Source organism: Xenia sp. Carnegie-2017, unplaced genomic scaffold (assembly GCF_021976095.1).
Source record: "Xenia sp. Carnegie-2017 unplaced genomic scaffold, XeniaSp_v1 HiC_scaffold_21, whole genome shotgun sequence".
Classification (NCBI taxonomy): domain Eukaryota; kingdom Metazoa; phylum Cnidaria; class Anthozoa; order Malacalcyonacea; family Xeniidae; genus Xenia; species Xenia sp. Carnegie-2017.
The window spans coordinates 6,375,731-6,395,854 of record NW_025813484.1 but is presented as its reverse complement, the minus strand read 5'-3'; the positions used below and the strand labels follow the sequence as shown (position 1 = coordinate 6,395,854).

Below are 20,124 nucleotides of genomic sequence, written 5' to 3'. Positions count from 1 at the left end.
CACTTCTTAAGAACTGGTGGAAGATTTGACTTGCATTCATATTTCTGTATTGAGCATTTTATCAGCAAGTTCATGCTTATAAATAAATAGCCAAGTGTACAACATGACAAGTATTGCTAATATAACCTGCTCTACATAAATGCCAAAAAGCAACCCTCATCTTCAGTGGTTTGAACTAGGGTTTTAAAATGATTATAAAGCAATCAAAGCTATATCATGTATCAATGTATCAAAATTTTATAGTATATCATATTGAATATAAAATTAGTTTTTTCTTGTAATACAGATGATGATAAATGTAAATGTAATATATTAAATTTTAGTATGTGTGTTTAAATGTTTGGTCATATTTGTGAAAATATATGATGATTCTATAATATTAGGCTAATAATCTTTTTCATACTTGTATTACAGTACAATTTTTACTTAAGTGTTTCAAAAGTTATAAATATGGAGTGTCAATTGTGTTTTTGTCTTTTTTTGTGGGTATTGACCCTTTTGACTCTTTAATGGTGCAATTAATAATAACACTATAATATGGCATAACAGTTTTTTTAAAACGAACTCAAAATATTTTTTTGCTAACTTTTTGAAATATTTTGCAAAGTGTTTTTCTTATTGTATACGCTCTGAACTTTCAAAAAGGACTGGGGCGAGCTAATTTTGCTCGGAAACACGAAAATTACCGAAAAACAGCGTTTTTTGCCCTGACAGCTTCATTTTCAAAAATTCAAACAATATTATAAAGATAGACAAGTGTTTTTACATCTTTCTAATGAGAAAAAACGAGGGGTGTCAGTTTTGTATTCAAGTTATAAGGCATGTTTTCACGTGCCAAAACAAAGTTCGCCTTTCATCCTTCTAAAAAGAAGCTTAAACATGCACAAATGTTGCTCAAACTTGTTTTATATTAAAGTCCAAACATTGTTTAAGGTTTTTAGACATTAAGCTGGCTCGAAGACCACTGTTTTTTGCAAAAAATCCGGCAATTTCAAAGTGATGTATTTCGCCTTCATACCCTCAATGGCGTCGCTCATGCAGGCTTCAAAGATGGCGTCCAAGTTAGCCTTCCAGTTGTTATGGAGTTCATTGTGTAGAGTTCACTGGGTCATGCTGATTTTTAAAGGTATGACGAAACTTAATCCCGCGAGTAATTTTTTTTATGTGCGAGATTCATGTTTGTAGTTCGTGTACATTCAAAACATTACAAAACACTACGTACTATCTTTTTAATCCATATGCTGATGAAGCAGATATCATCGGTTATTTGCGTGAAAGCTTTTTTTTGCTTGATAATCTGGCTACTCTGGCTATCATCGTAAACAAAAGGCCGATGCCGAAATTGTAATCAACATTGTGTGTTCGAAGCTTTCGAGAGAGTTGATACACAAAGAAAGATAGTCTTTATGGAAGAGCGAAGTCAAGATAGCATCGTAAGGCCAGTGATTTTGCTGGCCCGGCCTATTGTTCATGGGATTCGAGGATTTCTCTTCACGTCATGGACGATTAAATTTAAGAAACTCGAGACCAATTCGTACATGGTAACTTGTAACTTTGTAAACTTTTAAACTTGTAATGATACTTCACTAAGTGCAAAGACTTTGGCTCTGGCTTGGTGTTAACTCTCTTATGTTACAATCACAACGTAAAGACATTCAACTTTAAAATAAAATGAAAGAGGTAAGGGAAAATAGAGCAATCCTCAGAAGATTAACTGCTGTTTTATATTCGAACAGATATAATTGTATTGGTCATGACTAATCAAATGATAGCATAAATAGAGAATTTTAAAGAGCTTCTTGAGAGCTTTGCTATAATTGATTTTGTCTTGAGAAGGTATTTGCATCATAGGCTTGATTGGATGCATGTTCTGCTAATGTGTCACCAGACATGTTAAATGATTTGATTTGTTGACTTGATTTGATCAGAGAAGATAAAATTTTGAAGACGATAGATGATTGCTCTTTGTGATTATTCAGCTTAAATGAAACAATTGATGTTTCTACTAAAAAGCAATTAAGTATTATTCACATGAATAAGATGAGAAGTATCATTGAAAAGCGGCTTAGATTTGCAGCTATCAGTTGGAAAAGTGAATTAACCATCACTTTTAAAATTTGACTATCTTGTCAAGACAACCAATAAACTCTTTTTACATATCTTGAGTTTGCTCATGTTGTTCATTGTGCTGTCCATAACCTTAGTCTTGTATTGTGGCAAACTGCAACCTCAATTTTACTTGTGAATGTTTTCTTTGTTAATGTTTTTGCTTTCCAATTTTTTCGAAACAATACTCCAAAGAAAAGGCTTTTCTTACTTCCCTCATGAGTAATTAAGTTTTCTTATCCTGGTGATACAAGATGGTGTTATAAAGCTCATATCATTAATGCTGCATGATAAATGTCAGAAAGATTCATTTTTTTTTATTTATTTCATTATCTAAAAACTACCTAATAATCTAACTCCTGTTCAGACAATAAACTTTCTTTTATTCATTTTTTATTTAATTGTTAGTTTGCCTTCCCCATCATAAAAGTTACATAGTTTGTCAACATATAGAATTGTTTGTAATCTTAAAGAGCAAGAGTGAATTACTTTGTGTAGTACTAATTTTAGTTAAGGTAGATATTGAATATTGTTTTTTAAAAACTTTTTTCGTAGATTTCAAGTGTTACTTAAATATCAACTGGTTGGGTAAATGTTGTTGTTTTGGGGTCGTTGACGGTCTGAATTTTAAAAATTTTCTTGCTTGGTGCCAACCACAGTGGCACCTTGCGAGGCTGTAAGAGAGCATGACCAAACATTTTTGCTAGCTACGCCACTGAAGAAAAGTAAATTTCTTATTTATTGATTAAATTTTCGACTCTGTCTTGTTCAACAATTTAAACGTAAAAGACTTACAATTTTTAGTTAGGGAAGGTATATGGTTTGTTGGGCTTCAAAATATGATGAATTAAGTCTTTAATTTTTAAATAATAACTTATATATGTGTAGAAATAACTGTAGTATTGAACTCCTCATGTTTTGTAGAGGTAATAAGTGTTTCTATAACCTTTATATGTGTAATAATAACTGTAGTATTGAACTCCTCATGTTTTGTAGAGGTAATAAGTGTTTCTATAACCTTTATATGTGTAGAAATAACTGTAGTATTGAACTACTCATGTGTTGTAGAGGTAATAATGTTTCTATAACCTTTATATGTGTAGAAATAACTGTAGTATTGAACTACTCATGTGTTGTAGAGGTAATAATGTTACTGTAACCATTATATGTGTAGTAATGGTGAACCAAGTTTATAGAAAGAACATTTAACCAGTTTTCGTGATGATAGGATGCGACTGATCCCAATTGAAAGTCAATTTTCAGCAATAACATTCACAATTCAAGACAGCCACTGTTATTGTTTTTAATATAAAATTATTATAAAGAAATCAACCCAACATTGCGCGAAATTCTGTACAATTTGTTTTATTTTAGTAAGTAATCCTTCCAGATGAGTGTCAAGCAACATCTGTATGATTTACAAGTGTAAAGAAATGTAAAGTTTTTATCAAAGAACTTATTGAAAATTCGTTCACTTCGAAGTCTTGTGATTATAGGCAAGAGACACGATCAAAGTAAGTTGTAACTTTCATCAACATAAATATATTGTTTTTATCAAAGAAATGAAATTGTCTCAAAAAAAAACACGATTTATATAGTTGATATTTTGATTGTGAAACACACTTTTTTCAGTTTTGACACAAATCTATTTTCAACCATTTGTGATCGCGAAGCTCAGCTATTTTGTTTCGCCTGTATTAAAGTGATAACCATCTTTTGACTATGGAAAGATGTTTAGCTAATTTTTCTGATTTTGAGCCGACACTTAATCAAATTACACCATGAAAATATTCGAAACCATTGATATTTTTACGATGGATATTCCTTCATTAAAATTTCTTAAAACAAGTAACAAGTTCTGCATAAAAACAGAAGACGCGTCGTTGTTTGAGAGCGACAGCGTTTCGATGTTGGATTAAACTATAATTTCCTGAAAGACGTGATACATTAATAAATCTTCGTTCTTCGGACAAGAAAAAATAAGAAAATGGTAGTTTTTTCTCCATTTTGCAAAAAGGTTTAGAAAAAATGTAGGATGTTGCAGGAAATTGGGGATTGGGACATCAATCAAAACCGGTTTTTAAGCAGGTTTCCTGGTTTTTTCGCGTGTCATTTATGGCCCACAATCCTTTGCGCACCCTCTGGTATAAAGCTATGTGATGTCATCAATTCATCGTCATTTGCGATTGACTTGCTTTGTGCACAGATTCGTACTGCTGAAAAAAGTGAAAATTACTTCATTAGCGAACTAAAATATATTGCAATGGATAATGTTCAATTAAACGACATCCTTCATTACGAAGAAACTTCATTAAAAGTTGTTGAACAACTCGTGGCCACTGGTCATTACGGATCAGCGAAGAATATGGAAGAAATTTTGGACATGGCAAAAAAAAGGGCCTCTGTTGCAAAACGTCGTATTGAACTGCTCAAAAGATCATTTTACGACCAGAGTGCAGGTACTCTCCAAAATATCTTTTGATTTTTGAGAAATTTTTTTTTCGTAGTAGTAAAAAATTTTTTTGTTTATTTGGGTTGCTAAGAAACTTGGACCCTTTAATTAATTTGTTGCCACGCGACCATGATTGGGAAAATTATAATTGGCTTGTTGCTATGCAACGACTTCATGAGACCCAAGATTGCGACCATGGAATTAGATTAAGTGAGGCGGGATTGGGCGAGATTAGTTGATGTGGATTATGCATAATTTGCGTAAAATTATGCAAATTTTTAGTGTTGCTAGGTTACAATAAAACATTTATCGAGAATTGGAATTCAAAACTTTAAATGACAGATTTGAATGTTCAAAGAGTTATTTCAAATCAAAACAAAAAACAAAATCTTTAAAAACGTGTGGAAGAAGACGGCGAATTATTGTGTGAAAAAAATATTCATGGATGATCTTAGATTTTCAATTCAAAGATGATTCGCTAGCTCACACGGCGAAAAATATCAATCAAAATGTTCGTCTTTATGGCGAAAAACTTTTTCAATAAAAATTAAAGATTTCCTTCGCTCAATGAAAAGCTTTTGAAAACGGGAATTTGCTCACTTTTGTTCATTTCATTTTCTTTTAGAAGTTGAATATTTAGCATTATGCTGTGAAGACTTTGGCGTTGGAACAACTGTTGACGAAAGTTCAGTTAAAGTTGAACAAAATGAAGCAACAACAGTTAACAAGTCCATTGAAGAAACCACGGCTGTCATTCAACAACAAGCCACTGAAAACGCCATTTCAATCGTGTATGATGAAATAGTTGCCGAAGTTGTTGATGAAATGCTAAAGCAGGTTGAGTTGGTCAATATTGCATTGAAGGACTTTGTTGAGAACTCGGTTGTGCTTGGTGATGATGATGATGATGAGCCAGATCAACTTACTGTTGGTGGTGGAGACATTCAAACACAAACAGTAGATGGTGGTAAGCATATTTTCCTAACTCAGCATCCTGTTGATGATGGTAAAATCACCAAAGACTTATTTACTCAAGTTGTTGGTGAAATCAAAAAAGACGTATCTACTCTACGTGTTGGTGAAATCACTGAAGTCTTACCTACTGAAGTTGGTCGTAAAACCACTGAACATTTGTCTACTGAAGTTGTGTGTGAAATTACCAAAGACTTACCTACTCAAGTTGATGGTGAAATCACCGAAGACTTACCTACTCAAGTTGTTGGTGAAATCACCGAAGACTTACCTACTCAAGTTGATGGTGAAATCACCAAAGACTTACCTACTCAAGTTGATGGTGAAATCACTGAAGACTTACCTACTCTAGTTGATGGTGAAATCACTGAAGACTTCTCTACTCAAGTTGATGGTGAAATCACTGAAGACCTATCCACTCAAGTTGATGGTGAAATCACCAAAGACTTACCTACTCAAGTTGATGTTGAAATCAACAAAGACTTACCTACTCAAGTTGTTTGTGAAATCACTGAAGACCTATCCACTCAAGTTGATGGTGAAATCACTGAAGACTTACCTACTCAAGTTGTTGGTGAAATCACGAAAGACGTATCCACTCAAGTTGTTGGTGAAATTACTGAAGACTTACCTACTCTAGTTGCTGGTGAAATAACCAAAGACTTACCTACTCAAGTTGATGTTGAAATCACCAAAGACTTATTTACTCAAGTTGTTGGTGAAATCAAAAAAGACGTATCTACTCTACGTGTTGGTGAAATCACTGAAGTCTTACCTACTGAAGTTGGTCGTAAAACCACTGAACATTTGTCTACTGAAGTTGTGTGTGAAATTACCAAAGACTTACCTACTCAAGTTGATGGTGAAATCACCGAAGACTTACCTACTCAAGTTGTTGGTGAAATCACTGAAGACTTACCTACTCAAGTTGATGGTGAAATCACCAAAGACTTACCTACTCAAGTTGATGGTGAAATCACTGAAGACTTACCTACTCTAGTTGATGGTGAAATCACTGAAGACTTCTCTACTCAAGTTGATGGTGAAATCACTGAAGACCTATCCACTCAAGTTGATGGTGAAATCACCAAAGACTTACCTACTCAAGTTGATGTTGAAATCAACAAAGACTTACCTACTCAAGTTGTTTGTGAAATCACTGAAGACCTATCCACTCAAGTTGATGGTGAAATCACTGAAGACTTACCTACTCAAGTTGTTGGTGAAATCACGAAAGACGTATCCACTCAAGTTGTTGGTGAAATTACTGAAGACTTACCTACTCTAGTTGCTGGTGAAATAACCAAAGACTTACCTACTCAAGTTGATGTTGAAATCACCAAAGACTTACCTGCTCAAATTGTTGGTGAAATCACTGAAGACTTACCTACTCAAGTTGTTGGTGAAATTACTGAAGACTTACCTACTCAAGTTGTTGGTGAAATCACCAAAGACTTACCTACTCAAGTTGATAATGAAATCAGCAAAGACTTACCAACTACTATTGTTAGTGAAATCACAAAAGACCCAAGTACTGTTGGAGATAACGAGATTATTCAAGCCCATCTTACTCTAGATGATGTTGACCAAGGTGAATGCTTAATTAAAAGTGATCTTCTATTTAATGTTCATGATAAGCATTCAAAATCCACCTCAGTTGATGATTCTGCTCAAGAAATCAAAATTAATCAGATATATTCCAAAGATGGTAATTGTCACCATAGCATCAGAAGTGGAAATCTGAACGAAAATGTTACTGAATCACTTCATGACAATCTTTCACTGACAACACCACCAAATGGCAGAAAGTTGAAGAAAAGAAGGGGATTTTTTAGAAGATTATTTTTTTGCTGTTTCAAGAGTAATGAAACAAGCGACTAAAAATTCATAGATGAACAATATTATATATATATATTCTTGTAAATAGTGAGTAAATCAAATATAATAAAAGTTTTTACGTAAGATTGTAAATATGTAATTAATGAAATAAATAAAATTATTTATATACGATATTGTAGTTATTTGTTTGTTTGAAAACTTGGAGTCTCAAGCCACAACAAAACACGTCTGATGATGATTATGAAATAAAGCGTTGCTTTGAGGGAACTTGGTTCGAATTAAGAAAACTAGCTGTCGTTAGATTATAATTTTCAAAAACAAAACAAAATAATTTCTTAAGGAAAGCAGTGACGTAGCTAGCGATCATGCTGGTCATGCCAATGAACTCTAATACACTTAGAAAACTAACTCAATATATACATGCCTACAGAGTCATTTTGACTCTGAAGATGACTACCGCTAAGGTTGTCGAAACGTCAGTCAACAACAACAAAAACAGTCCTTCTCAGGACTTTATTAACCTGGACGATCATCATTTACAAACATATAAAAATCCGATAGGTGATATAGGTACTTAAAGAATGACGTAATTGTCATTCGCCACGACAAACACGCCGTTCAGAGCAACATCGAAGTCGCTTTTATTAATATTATCGTCTATTATTGAAATTTGGACAGTTTCGCTTTCAAGAGCAATGTTTTCAAAACGTACCATATATTTCTAGGTTGCTAAATTCGTCCTCAACCTTTCCAATAATGATCAAATTATCCGTTGGCTTAATGTTTAAATCTTCTTTCTCTTCATCGTCCTAGCAAATAAATCGTGGAAAACCACACGTTTAAGAAAGGCATTCAACTTGTGTTCATTATACATGATCAACTCGCTAAAGGGTGCATTGTGTACATCAAAGTAATGATGGCAAGAAATACAGGAATCTGTTCATCCGATAAGAAATATTACCTATTATTCACTATGTAAGCAATGTCAGTTTTGATCGGTCAACGTTAACTACGAACAAGCAAATAATTCTTGATGTCTGTCTTGATGACGTCATATTTACAATGTTCTACATTGAAATACGTGAACAGCCTTCTAACAGCCTTCTGCAGGTAAAATTATACGACTCTCTGGTTCTCAGTTGAAAATGTTGCTCATGGAACTATATGAAAGTGAAAATATTGAATAAAGCTGGGCATCCATTCGCCAGACATATCAATGAATGCTAGGTATTTTACAAAGGTTGCACAGTTGGAAGCCCCTCTAGTCTTGAGGGTAAAAATTAGCATTGTCTGTATGATTGTTAGTTACTGTAATCTGCAACAGAAACATCATTTACAACATTTTAAACACACATCCTAAAATTTAATATATTACATATACATTTATCATTATCTGTATTATAAGAAAAAACTAATTTTATATTCAATATGATATACTATAAAATTTTGATACATGATATAGCTTTGCTTGCTTTATAATCATTTTAAAACCCTGGTTCAAACCACTGAAGATGAGGGTTGCTTTTTTGCATTTATGTAGAGCAGGCTATATTAGCAATACTTGTCATAGTGTACACTTGGCTATTTATTTATAAGCATGAACTTGCTGATAAAATGCTCAATACACAAATATGAATGCATGTAAAATCTTCCACCAGTTCTTAAGAAGTGGGAGAAGTAAATGACAAGAACCAACAATCACCCACAATTCAAAATTTCAAATTATCACTTTCACACATTACAAAAAGAGCATGTGAAATTCTTACAAAGCAAGTCTAACTTTGAAAGCAATAAAATTGTTATGAAACATGTTATATTAAGTGGATTGTGTGTATTTTGCACAGCATTCAAAGATGCAGACTACCTGTTATCAGTTTTGTCTTAAATTTTTGGTCTTTCGACGACAAATGAGAAATTCATATTTCGAAGCAAGTTCTCCCTTTTATGTTTTATATAATACAGGGTTACGTATACAAAACATGTCTTGGAACGTCCACAAAGCATCTTAACACATTAATAACCAAATTTTGCTAACGGTTTTGAAAATAATAAAACATTTAGGCTAGCATTCTATTTCCAAGTTAGCAGTTTTTGCAAAACAATCCGTCACGCAAATAAAACAGTCCACGCGCGATACACGCGAAGTGGCAAATCAACTTCTAAGTGGCTTCAAACAAGTGTCTAGGTTTGTTTATAATGAGTTAGCCTTCCAGTTGTTGTAGAGTTCATTGATCATTTCACTTACTTGCTGGTCTTTTTTGTAGTCTAGTCGTAACATTTGCACCGAACTTCTTGCAATGCCTTCATTTAATGATTTAACCACCTCTGAATTGTCCACGTTATTGAAAAAGAATGGAGTGGATAATGAAGTCATTGAAAAATTTCAAGGTAGTTGTTGTAAATATTTATATGTTAGTATAACGCTTTTTATGAAAACCTAGAAGAAGACATTGCTAAAATTTTGATATGATGTGGAAAATTTCTCCCAAGTTAGACATAACAGGGAAATATTTTAAAATGTTTGAAATATTTTTAAATACTTTGAAATATTTTAGGACATTTCTCATATATATAACGCTTTTATTCATTGACACCGACGAAAACAGCTTGTTTTGCGTACAAGACCTACGTTGTTTACTCAACAAAAATGGCGATCGAGGGTTAATGATGTAAAAAAATACACTGTTTCACGAGATCTCAATCAAGAAATTCTTTTATTACCAATTCTAAAAGAAAAAAACTATATTTATAACGCAGATAAAGGAAATAGTTATTTTCCTAAAAATAATATATAAAAAAAACAATATAAAAACACTCCGCATATTTCACTGGTATATTTTGTAAAAACTACCGCCCTTTTCGGATCGTGACTAAAACACCACACGAGTACATACGAGTGACATACAAGTACATACAAGTACATACGACTGACATACGAGTACATACGAGTAACATACGATTACATACTAGTCACAAGTATATATATATATATACTTGGATACTCGACGAAGAACATCTCAATAGCACAGCCAAACGTATACCTGAGATGCCTGATTGATAAAACTCAAAACTTCCTGCAACGCATGAGATGGAAGGCATACCATTTCCTCAACCCAAACATCGCACCGACGCAAAAAGAGACATTCGGATTTAAGACCACAAAATCACCACCACCAATTAACGAACAGCGCGACTTCGAGGAAAGAATGTTATCACTTGTTCAGAATACTAACTTGCAAAATTCAACCTCCACCTTCCAAAACAATCTACGCCAAGATATGAACAAAATCAAGAAAGACAATATGCTATTTGTGGCAGCCGATAAAACAACTAACATTTACCGCATTAATCCAGACACATACCAACAGCTCCTCCTAAGTAACATAACCAAAAACTACAAGAAGCCTCCACTAGACGCAAAAACCGAAATCATTAAGGAAGAAAGATCAATAGCGAAAGACCTCAAGCTCCAAAGCAGAATCGACGCTCTAGCCGAGAAAGATTGCTTCATCACACTAAAAGACCACAAACCAAACTTCAACAACAACCCGACATCGCGACTCATCAATCCAACAAAATCCGAGATTGGCATCATCAGTAAAAAGATTCTCGAAAGGATCAATAACGAAATAATAGCACACACCGGCGTAAAACAATGGCAAAGCAGCGACTCGGTTAAAGAAACCACACGTTCTTTTTGCTAACAGTCATGACCAATACATTTAATGACGTCACACCTCAATTTCTTATAATCATGCCTGCTAAAATCAATAACTGGGCGACTAACTTACTAACACAACAATCTAAATTAGGGATGTGTATTCACGATTTTTTCCGTAGGGGGTGTGTGTTTGGGAATAGCATGGGTGTGGTTTAGGTTACTACTTGTCTAGAGTGGATGTGATTTCTGTGAGTACGTATTTGTTGCCAAAGGATGTCAGACTTTTTTTGTTAAATTCTGTTACATATTTATTACATTCGTAGATTTTACCAATTAGAGTGGCATCCTCCATTTATCTCTAATCACAATTGCTTTTGATTTGACTGAACTCCAGATTTTTTGCGATTAAATTACTTACAACAATTACTACGCGCGTTCTCATACACTTATAATTGATATGAACCTTCAATGCCGATAGAATTACTACAATTATATACAACTATATGTTAACTAGGCTTTAGTATTTTGAAGAGAAGTGGACACATCTTCCCATCCCACCCCCTAATCGAAACTATGTGATGCAAATTTACATTATCACCTTGTTATATGCGCTTTTGTTGTAATGGGCTGCTTGCGTCTCTATTTTGTAAGTGATAAAAAATAAATTTACTTCACTTTTACTACTATTAAATGAAAGCTTTCTTTTATAGGGATCTATTGAGATGAAAATTTATAACCGATTGCAAAGAAGATTATCTAACACGCCTGTTTTACCAATGTCTCGCAAACTAAAGGCAAAACAACAAAGAAAAAGAACAGTCACTGTTGGACTGAAAGTGAAGATCTTACAGCAGTGGTATCAAAAATAAAAAAAGGAGTGGCAGTCAGCTAAAAAGGATCATGAAAAAATTCAGGAGTTGATGGCTGCATGCTATGCTTCAAGGAGATCACTTGTCTTGGAAGACGTCAAAAGAATAGTGGAAGCTGTTGAAATGTTCCCTCCTTTAAAAAATCTGCTATACGTTAGTAGCTAGTAGTATTTTTATCCCATAAAATACGTACATAAGTTTAGCAAAGCTTATAGGTAACTGCTGTATATTTTATTACTACAGATCAAGGCTGAATCTGCAAAAGTTATGGGGAATAAAGACGTAGCTACACAGGTAAAGGAAAACTTCAACAAAGTCTGGCGTCACAGGCTGTTGGCATATGCTGAGAAAAAATGGTGGTAAACATTCAGAAGACTTGAACAAAATGCATAATGCTATTGACAGTGGTATCCTTGAAGAAGTTATTTCAGCTGATAATCAACTTCATACACATCAGAAATTCTCTTGAAGAAAATAAACTAAGAAGGATCAGCAGTTGTTTCTCGATCAAAATTTGTGTAGCAGTGTGTGCTATTTTTTAGGCGAATGTGCTGGTAGAGTAGCTATCAAAATCGCTCAAATTGTCTTCAATCAGCCAAACAGTAGGAGGACGCCTCATGTTAAAGAAGCTTTTATCAAAGTTGTTAAGGTAAAACTGGCATTATATCTTTACTATAAAATGAATATTACCATACTACTTCATTTTTGTTTCTCACATAACAAAAAGTAACTTGTGAACCCTAATGAAAGTAGACACTTAAGATTTTATTGTGCAGTCTCAAGCTAATTTTCTAAATTTTCTGCTGTCTTTTTATCGTAGAATGGCGCTTTCCTTGATGAAAAAATAAGTACGCAAATTCAACCTTGTATTTTGGTAGTGGATGACCTTTATCAAAGTGACATTATATATGTGGTGGCAGAAGGAATAGTTTTGTGCCATGTAACAACCAAAAAGGTTGGCGATGCTCTGGTTGCTTTGTTGGCCACATACTATATGTACAATATAAAATACATTGAGGGCAAGAATGTCTATAGCTTTCTTGACATGGCATTATTGGGAATCATCCCAGAGAAGTGTCCATCTTCTGTGAAAAGTTCAGTTGGAGTGTTATCAATTGTGTTCAACTAATCATGAATGCACATTGCTATATAGATTATGTTTTATTTCAATCCTTTTTTGTGAAGTTTAATTTGAGTGAGATGAAAATATGTGCATGTAAAGTATTTTAATGAAGATGTTAAGCACTTATGTGCTTACGAATATTATACGAGTCTTGTTTATTGTAAGCTTTCAATAATTTCATTTCTTTCCAGGGCAAGGGGCTGCTTTTTAGCCATTGCCGATTTGATGAAATAATGGGGCTAAATTGGCTATTCTGTCTAGAGCTGAATTTCACACAAAAGGGGCAAAATAGCTCGCTATGGGGCTAAATTGGTCCGCTTAACTGGGGATGTTTCAGCTACGTTTTGGGGCCAAGTTTGGCCCCTCTCTAAAACAAGACGCAGGTTGGAATTAGAAAAAGTACTTTAACACCTGTTACAGCTGGAAGTTAAATTTTTCAAAAATGCAAGATTTTTCATCAGTGAAAGGACCATTGTTGAAAATTCTTTAAAACAGACCTTGCACACGCAAAATACGCATCGGAAAAACAATTTGGTATGTGTTGTACAAGCCATCAAAAGTTTAAGCAATTTGGGGCAAGCGCTGTCCAACGCGAGATCTTTAATATATGAAATTTTTTGTTTATGCCTTTTATACAATATGAAATTAGCAAGCCAATTCCCAAAGGTAAAAATGTCGTAATAAAACTTACTGTTAAATGCAGAAAGGCGAAAATTTCCTCGTTTCAAAGGTCTCGCATTGGCATGCACGTGCCCAAATTGCTTTAAATTTAGGTATGGCTTGTACAACACAGTCCATATTTTGACTAGGTTTATTTTGACAATAATTATTTTTTTGTTTTGAACTGCAGGTATTTCACTGGTAAAACATCAGGCATTTTGAAAAATTTAAATTTCATTAGCTACCACCTGTAGCAGAATGTTAAAGTACTTGGAATAAACAAAAGTTTTTGCTTAGTCCGCGTTTTTGCAAAATTTTTTGTAAGAGAATACTTTTTTTATACACCCTGTAGCTATTTGTATATTTCAAACGAATCCAAATTAAGTAACGCCGGTAGTTGGCTCGATTAATTTTGTTGTACACAATCACATTTTTGTGTACATCTTTCCTGACACTAACTAAAACACTACGAAATGGACGGAAAGATTTGTAATGTATTTAAATTGCTAAAACAAAAAGTAAAACCGACAAGCACATGCAAATGAGCCAACTTCCGCGTTAGATTTTCTCCTCAAAACACGTATCGGTGTATGTTTCCTATAATATAGGTAAGCATGCTATGTCAACGAGAGATGAAAAATGTTCTCCAAACGCCGAATCCTTTTAGTCATGTTAATTTTTTGGGTATGCAGCTCAGTCTACATTCAATTCAAGTACGAGGCCGATGAAGACATCAACATTCTTACCCAGGAGCCGACAATGTCCAAGCCAAATTTGCTCTTGTTCATCGGTATCATTAGCGCCCCGTCTCACTATAAACGAAGAGCAGCAGGACGAGATACATGGATCAAAGAATGCAACAAACGATTTGATGTTGTTTGTAAGTATTTCACTGATAGTAAAGATCCACGTGGCAATTTGATTTGGGGTAAAAGAAAAAAGAAACTTGATCATGAAAGTCAGTTACATGGAGATCTTGTTCGTACAGATACTCCTGGTGGGTTTACATTTTCGGTACAGCTACTGTGGATACTTCAGTGGGCAACTGATAACTACGATTTCAAATATTATTTACGACTTGATGATGACTATTTTATTTGTTTGAATAAGTTGATGTTGGAATTGGCGAGTAATAAAAGACCGAAACACAGCTTTCAGTGGGGATGGCTACACTGCAAAGAAAAAGGTATGAAGCGGTTTGAATGTTTTATTGCTGGGCGTATTCAAACGGCTTCAATCTCTATTATATGGTTATATGGTTATATAAAGTCAAATACACGCATATAAATTACAAAATCAAATACACGTACAAGAGTAGGTACGCAATGCGTACACGTGAGAGTCTTTCAAGTAAATAGGGCTAAATGAAGCTGGTAAATGAACATAATTGAAATAAAATTTTATATTTAATATCATTTATACTAAACTTGTTCAATATTTAAATATTGGTTTTAGTTATATGACTAAGTAAGCGTTTAACCATTTCGGCATTTTTTGAACGTTTTAGCTTAGATTGCACCTAAGCCTCATAAATGCATGTGCTCACAAGAATCGCACCAAGGAAAGTCACGTCATTTAGATTTCTTGCGACCTTTAAAGTCTTCTTTTCACTGAAAACCATTTTTTCTATGATTGTGTTTTAAAAACGTTTTCTGACGTGTCTTAGATGTCGTTCAGAGAACGTTTTTCCCCGTAACGATGAATACTGTATTTGTTCGAACAAGTACAGCAGTGTGCTAATTTTTCTCCCCACGCGTGCGGCGTTTAATGGAGGGCAACGCTAGCTCGGAGCGGTGCTTGTTCGAACAAATACCGTAAAGACGACATGGGTCGTGTTTTTTATTGTTACTTTTCTCTAATCATGCTTTGAAGTGTCTATATTTTTCCAAAGATTTTGTGCTTATTGCGAACCATGTTTGATAGTAAACGCTTTGCTCAATGATTGCAAGTGATCGAAAGTATTTTGTATTTCCTGTTTATGGACTTTATAGTTTGACACGTAGCATATTTCACTAGATGTAAAATTGTAAACCGCACAAATAATACTTGTATTTCGCACAACAAGGAACAGGCAATATAATACAAGTCAATTTTTGAGTCGAAATGTTTCTAGATATTTCTCAAATTAACAACATTTTCACAGGATTATGTCACCGACGATTCTTTGCTAATTGTGTATAAATTCTGCTTCATCTTTGTACGCAAACAGACCCTTCACAGTTTACATATATCTTATGTATTACATACGTACTATATATGCGCTCTTATTCACTGTCATATTGACCTTACGCACATTACAATTTCACCGTAAACTTTCGATTAGAAAGTAAAGAAATGAGCAAGCTTAACAACTTAATGACAAAATTCCCTTTGATACTATAAAAACTCATCGGAAAATTTGGCGCGCTCATATGAAAAGAGCAGTATCGCTATAAATCTTGATAACGATTTGTCTCAAGGAAGTTTTGCGATGTGCTGTGCCATCGTCGACTGTTCGCTCATTTGGATAATTGCCGAATATGATAATTTATGCTGCTCGCAATGATGCAGGTGCGGACACTTTTCGACTCTAAAATAGTGGTTAGCGGCCACCCACAAAAATCACAAAATAAAATACATGCATACAATTACACGAATATAAATTGACACGCACATGCAAAATCATACTACACGCATACAAAATTAAATACACGCATACAAAACCGAATACACGCTTACAAAATTAAATACACGCATACAAAACCCAATACACACATACAAAACCAATAGACTCAAACGTCTTAGAAAAGATACAAGCAAGGTCCAAATAATCAAAAGTTCGTTTGTTAACTTCACTGTTGTCAAAAAGATGGAAAAAATCAGATACGTTTTTCAAAAAAGTACAACACACATCATAAAATAAAAATCTCCAGAACAACACTTTTGAATTAGCTGAATGAAGTTGGCTTAAAACAAAGAGGAAATACTGTTGATGAAGATCATACACCACAATGCATGTTAGAAGAACTTGATGGAAGTGATAGAACCTCGGTTGACGAGCTATGTTTAGGAGAGAGCAGAAAAAACATGGAGTACAAACAAGTTCCTTGTTTAGCAGTTCAAAACATTCTTAGAGAAGTGGATTCAGAATTAGCAAAATTGAAACAAGCAAACTTTGTTTTCTGACGAAAGTATGTGAATCTGGAGGCAAACCATTGCTGGCATGCTGACGGATACGACAAGTTAAAGCTAAACAGGTTCTTCCGCCATGCATGGCCGCTTAAATGGATTTATCAAAAGAATAATGTAGCTTGAAATCGTTCCGTTAAGTGACGATGCACGTATTGTAGGGAAACTATTTTGTAATTGCGTTGAGAATTCTTCAATTCTATCCAATCATGTTGAGAACGGATAGGGATACAGAAAATGGAAGAAACTCCACAACAAGTGTTTTAACCTTACCTAACTCAACATGCTCAGACTCAGAATCCTGAGCAGATTCAATTACTACTTTTATGGCTCCGTTTCAAGGGATTCATGCCAAATTTCAGACAGAGAAACATTCGCGCTAGTTTCTCGACAGGATTCATTTTATCAACGTCATATCGATGTAGTTCAAAGGCAAATCCATCCGTAGACTTATATTCTTTAGAAATTCAAAGCCAATAGTGTCGTTCTGAAGAAATTTAAAATTTAAAATTGAGAAGCTATAATTTATTTTGACGAATTCTAGATCCACTACAGTCCTGTAAAACTAGTGGGGGGACTTTTTGTGTAGTGTTTATACTGTACCGATGTACGATTGTTAGCCAATCGGTTTGTACATTTGCAGATGTGAAAATATTTATGTGTAAATGTATGTGTGAAATGTACAATTGTCTAATTTCTCTTGCTGTTATCAACATAGAGTTTCTTCAACTTTCAGATGCGGCATTTTTGGATGAGTCTTTTCTTCTTCTGTCTTCTGACATTGTTGAATCATTTTTAATAAGGAAAGGTCGTTTGATGTGCCACATTTTCGAAAGTCAGTCCGTTGGCTATTGGTTGAAAGCTATCTCAAATTTGATAACATTTACCGACAACGACAGATTAGTTCATCAACGAACCGACTCGATTGATTTTAGTTCAGATGAGGATGTGGAAATGAGAGACGAAATTTGTCATTCAATTCTTGGTCTTCATCAAAGTTACCCTGATCAAATGAGGCTGTACTGGAGTATTTATGAGAGAGAAGATAATATTACACAGTATAAAATTCCCAAAGTCGTATACAACTGTCAATATAAAACGAACATGAATTACATGGTTTGGGAAAACGATAAACAATGGTTTTCTGAACCTAAACCATGCAAAGACAATCCTACTTGGAGAGATGAAAAGGAATTTGTGGGTAGGGATGGTGCGTAAAGCCGTAGAAATTGCGTAGCAGAACAAAATGAAGTGAAGTGACGACACTACGAGCACTGTATGTATAATTTTATATATAATTTATACCTCTGGGTACTTTCACTTTCAATTTAAAATATATCTGTAAACAATTGATTTATATCCCATTTACAGTCAGTGAAGAATCCAGCCTGAATCTTGACTCATGTCTTGCAATTTTTTTGTCAAAACTAACATTGATTTCTTTAAAAATATGATCTCAATGACCGTTTTTGTGAAAATGAACAGAAAAAATTTTGCATAGCAGATAAATTTAGGCCAGCCCATTTTCACTTTTTTTTAGTATATCATTTGTAGTATATGCAAATGTACCATTGTTCAATAAAAGTACAATAGTGTATGGATGTGAATATTTGAAATGTATAAAGAGATTTTAGTAGAACACAAATGTTTTGAAAGTGGGTGATTTTTAACGTCATTTGCTGGCTTATACTGTTATCCATGTCTTAATCTATTAGACAATCACTTTGTCTTTTACCTTGACCTAAATACATAGATTTAACATGCATTGTATCTCAAAAGAAAACGAAACACGCACACTTATGCATTCATATTGAATTATTTTGCTGCGTAAATTAAACAGTACTTTCATGAAACAAAAATTAGTTTCATGTATTGACATGTCTTCGTTCCCATGGAAACATATAGAGATCTGTAAATACATTGAACCTATTTGAAATTCATCAAATACTGTTTCGTTTGTGCAGCAAATTAATTCCATATGCATTAATGATTTAGAACCCAACCCCCTTGATGTCTAACTACCGTGTCAAGGTGAGATAAGGACGCTATCTTGAAAGCTGGCAAAAAGCAAAATGAAAAATGAAAAATAAGCTAAAAAAGTGTGAAAACCCAATCCTTTCAAACATTGTCAATATCAAACTTAGACTATCAACTTTGCAACTGTCTATCAACTCAAGAAAAGCAAATATTAGCCTAAAATATCGTCAGATTTGCCACCTTTCAAGATGGCGGCTTGCCTCACTCGTAACTATAGAATTTAGGCGGAGTCTGATATCTAGTAGATTGGGTTTTAGGTCATTGGCATGCATGCATAAATCTGTGTGTTCATTTTTTTAACACCTACTGTGTCGAAAGCGTCACTTCCGGTGACAGAATGCCGATCTTTCTGAAATGTTTTTGGTTATTATATATGCTTGCTCACGAATTACGATGCTTGTCACCTGTTACCCACAAGTTTCATTTCACTTATTTTATATTTTGTAGCAATACATGCTTCGAGACATTTTGTGATTGGTTCATTGCAGGGCAGTTTATATGTAATTACACTGTGAAAATGTGTAATTGCACTGTAAAAACTTGAACTTAATTTGCTGAAAAACAGTGAAAGAATATAAAAGACACATGGCGACAGTTGCTAGTAAACAAAGATTTCAAATGTTCTGAAAACAATTCAAAGAATAAAAACACAGCAGCAATTTCTGTTTTTTTTGGTAAATGATCATGAACGACGACCCGCGCAAAGAGGCCCAAAAGTTTTTACCGTGACAATGAGATTTAGTGTTTGTGGGTGTAGATCATCAAGGTTAGTAGAGTCCTGAAAAGAACTGTTGTTGATGTTGACTGACGTTTCGACAACCTTAGCGATAGTTATCTTCAGAGTTAAAGTCAGAGTCTTCATTTGACTCTGAAGATGACTACCTGATGTTGTTTGTTACTTGTAAGTATTTCGCTGACGGTAAAGATCCAAGTGGTAATTTGATTCAAGGTGAAGAAAAAAGAAACTTGATCATGAAATTGAGTTACATGGAGATCTTGTTCGTACAGAAACTCCAGGTGAGTTTATATTTTCGGTAAAGCTACTGTGGATACTTCAGTGAGCAACTGATAACTACGATTTCAAATATTATTTACGACTTGATGATGACTATTTTATTTGTTTGTTTGTTTGAATAAGTTGATGTTGGAATTGGCGAGTGATGAAGGACCGAAACGCAGCTTTCAGTGGGGGTGGCTACACTAATAAATAAGCCTGCAAACGAATATGTTGAAATAA

The 20,124-nt window shown here is 34.2% G+C and overlaps 2 protein-coding genes across 5 annotated transcripts; both read left to right on the top strand.

The window, feature by feature from the left end:
• The first annotated feature begins 1,204 nt into the window (after nucleotides 1–1,204).
• On the top strand, nucleotides 1,205–13,165 carry LOC124444264. 4 transcript variants are annotated; one of them, XR_006947917.1, is made up of 6 exons: nucleotides 1,206–1,680; nucleotides 3,481–3,620; nucleotides 9,634–9,757; nucleotides 11,741–12,052; nucleotides 12,143–12,548; nucleotides 12,720–13,165. XR_006947917.1 is itself a non-coding variant. In XM_046994845.1 (4 exons), exons 3-4 carry the CDS (start codon nucleotides 4,370–4,372, stop codon nucleotides 7,409–7,411), a joined length of 2,424 nt encoding a protein of 807 aa, XP_046850801.1. In that variant the 5' UTR covers nucleotides 1,217–1,680; nucleotides 3,481–3,620; nucleotides 4,313–4,369; the 3' UTR covers nucleotides 7,412–7,502. The 4 variants fall into 4 exon arrangements, 1 of the variants encoding a protein (XP_046850801.1); XR_006947919.1 differs by lacking the exon at nucleotides 9,634–9,757 and having other exon boundaries at nucleotides 1,205–1,680; XM_046994845.1 differs by lacking the exons at nucleotides 9,634–9,757; nucleotides 11,741–12,052; nucleotides 12,143–12,548; nucleotides 12,720–13,165 and adding exons at nucleotides 4,313–4,565; nucleotides 5,184–7,502 and having other exon boundaries at nucleotides 1,217–1,680.
• Nucleotides 13,166–14,238: 1,073 nt separating this feature from the next.
• On the top strand, nucleotides 14,239–18,495 carry LOC124444011. Its single transcript, XM_046994575.1, has 2 exons — nucleotides 14,239–14,868; nucleotides 17,587–18,495. The coding sequence occupies exons 1-2, from the start codon at nucleotides 14,322–14,324 to the stop codon at nucleotides 18,066–18,068; spliced, it is 1,029 nt and encodes a 342-aa protein (XP_046850531.1). The 5' UTR covers nucleotides 14,239–14,321; the 3' UTR covers nucleotides 18,069–18,495.
• Nucleotides 18,496–20,124: the final 1,629 nt, after the last annotated feature.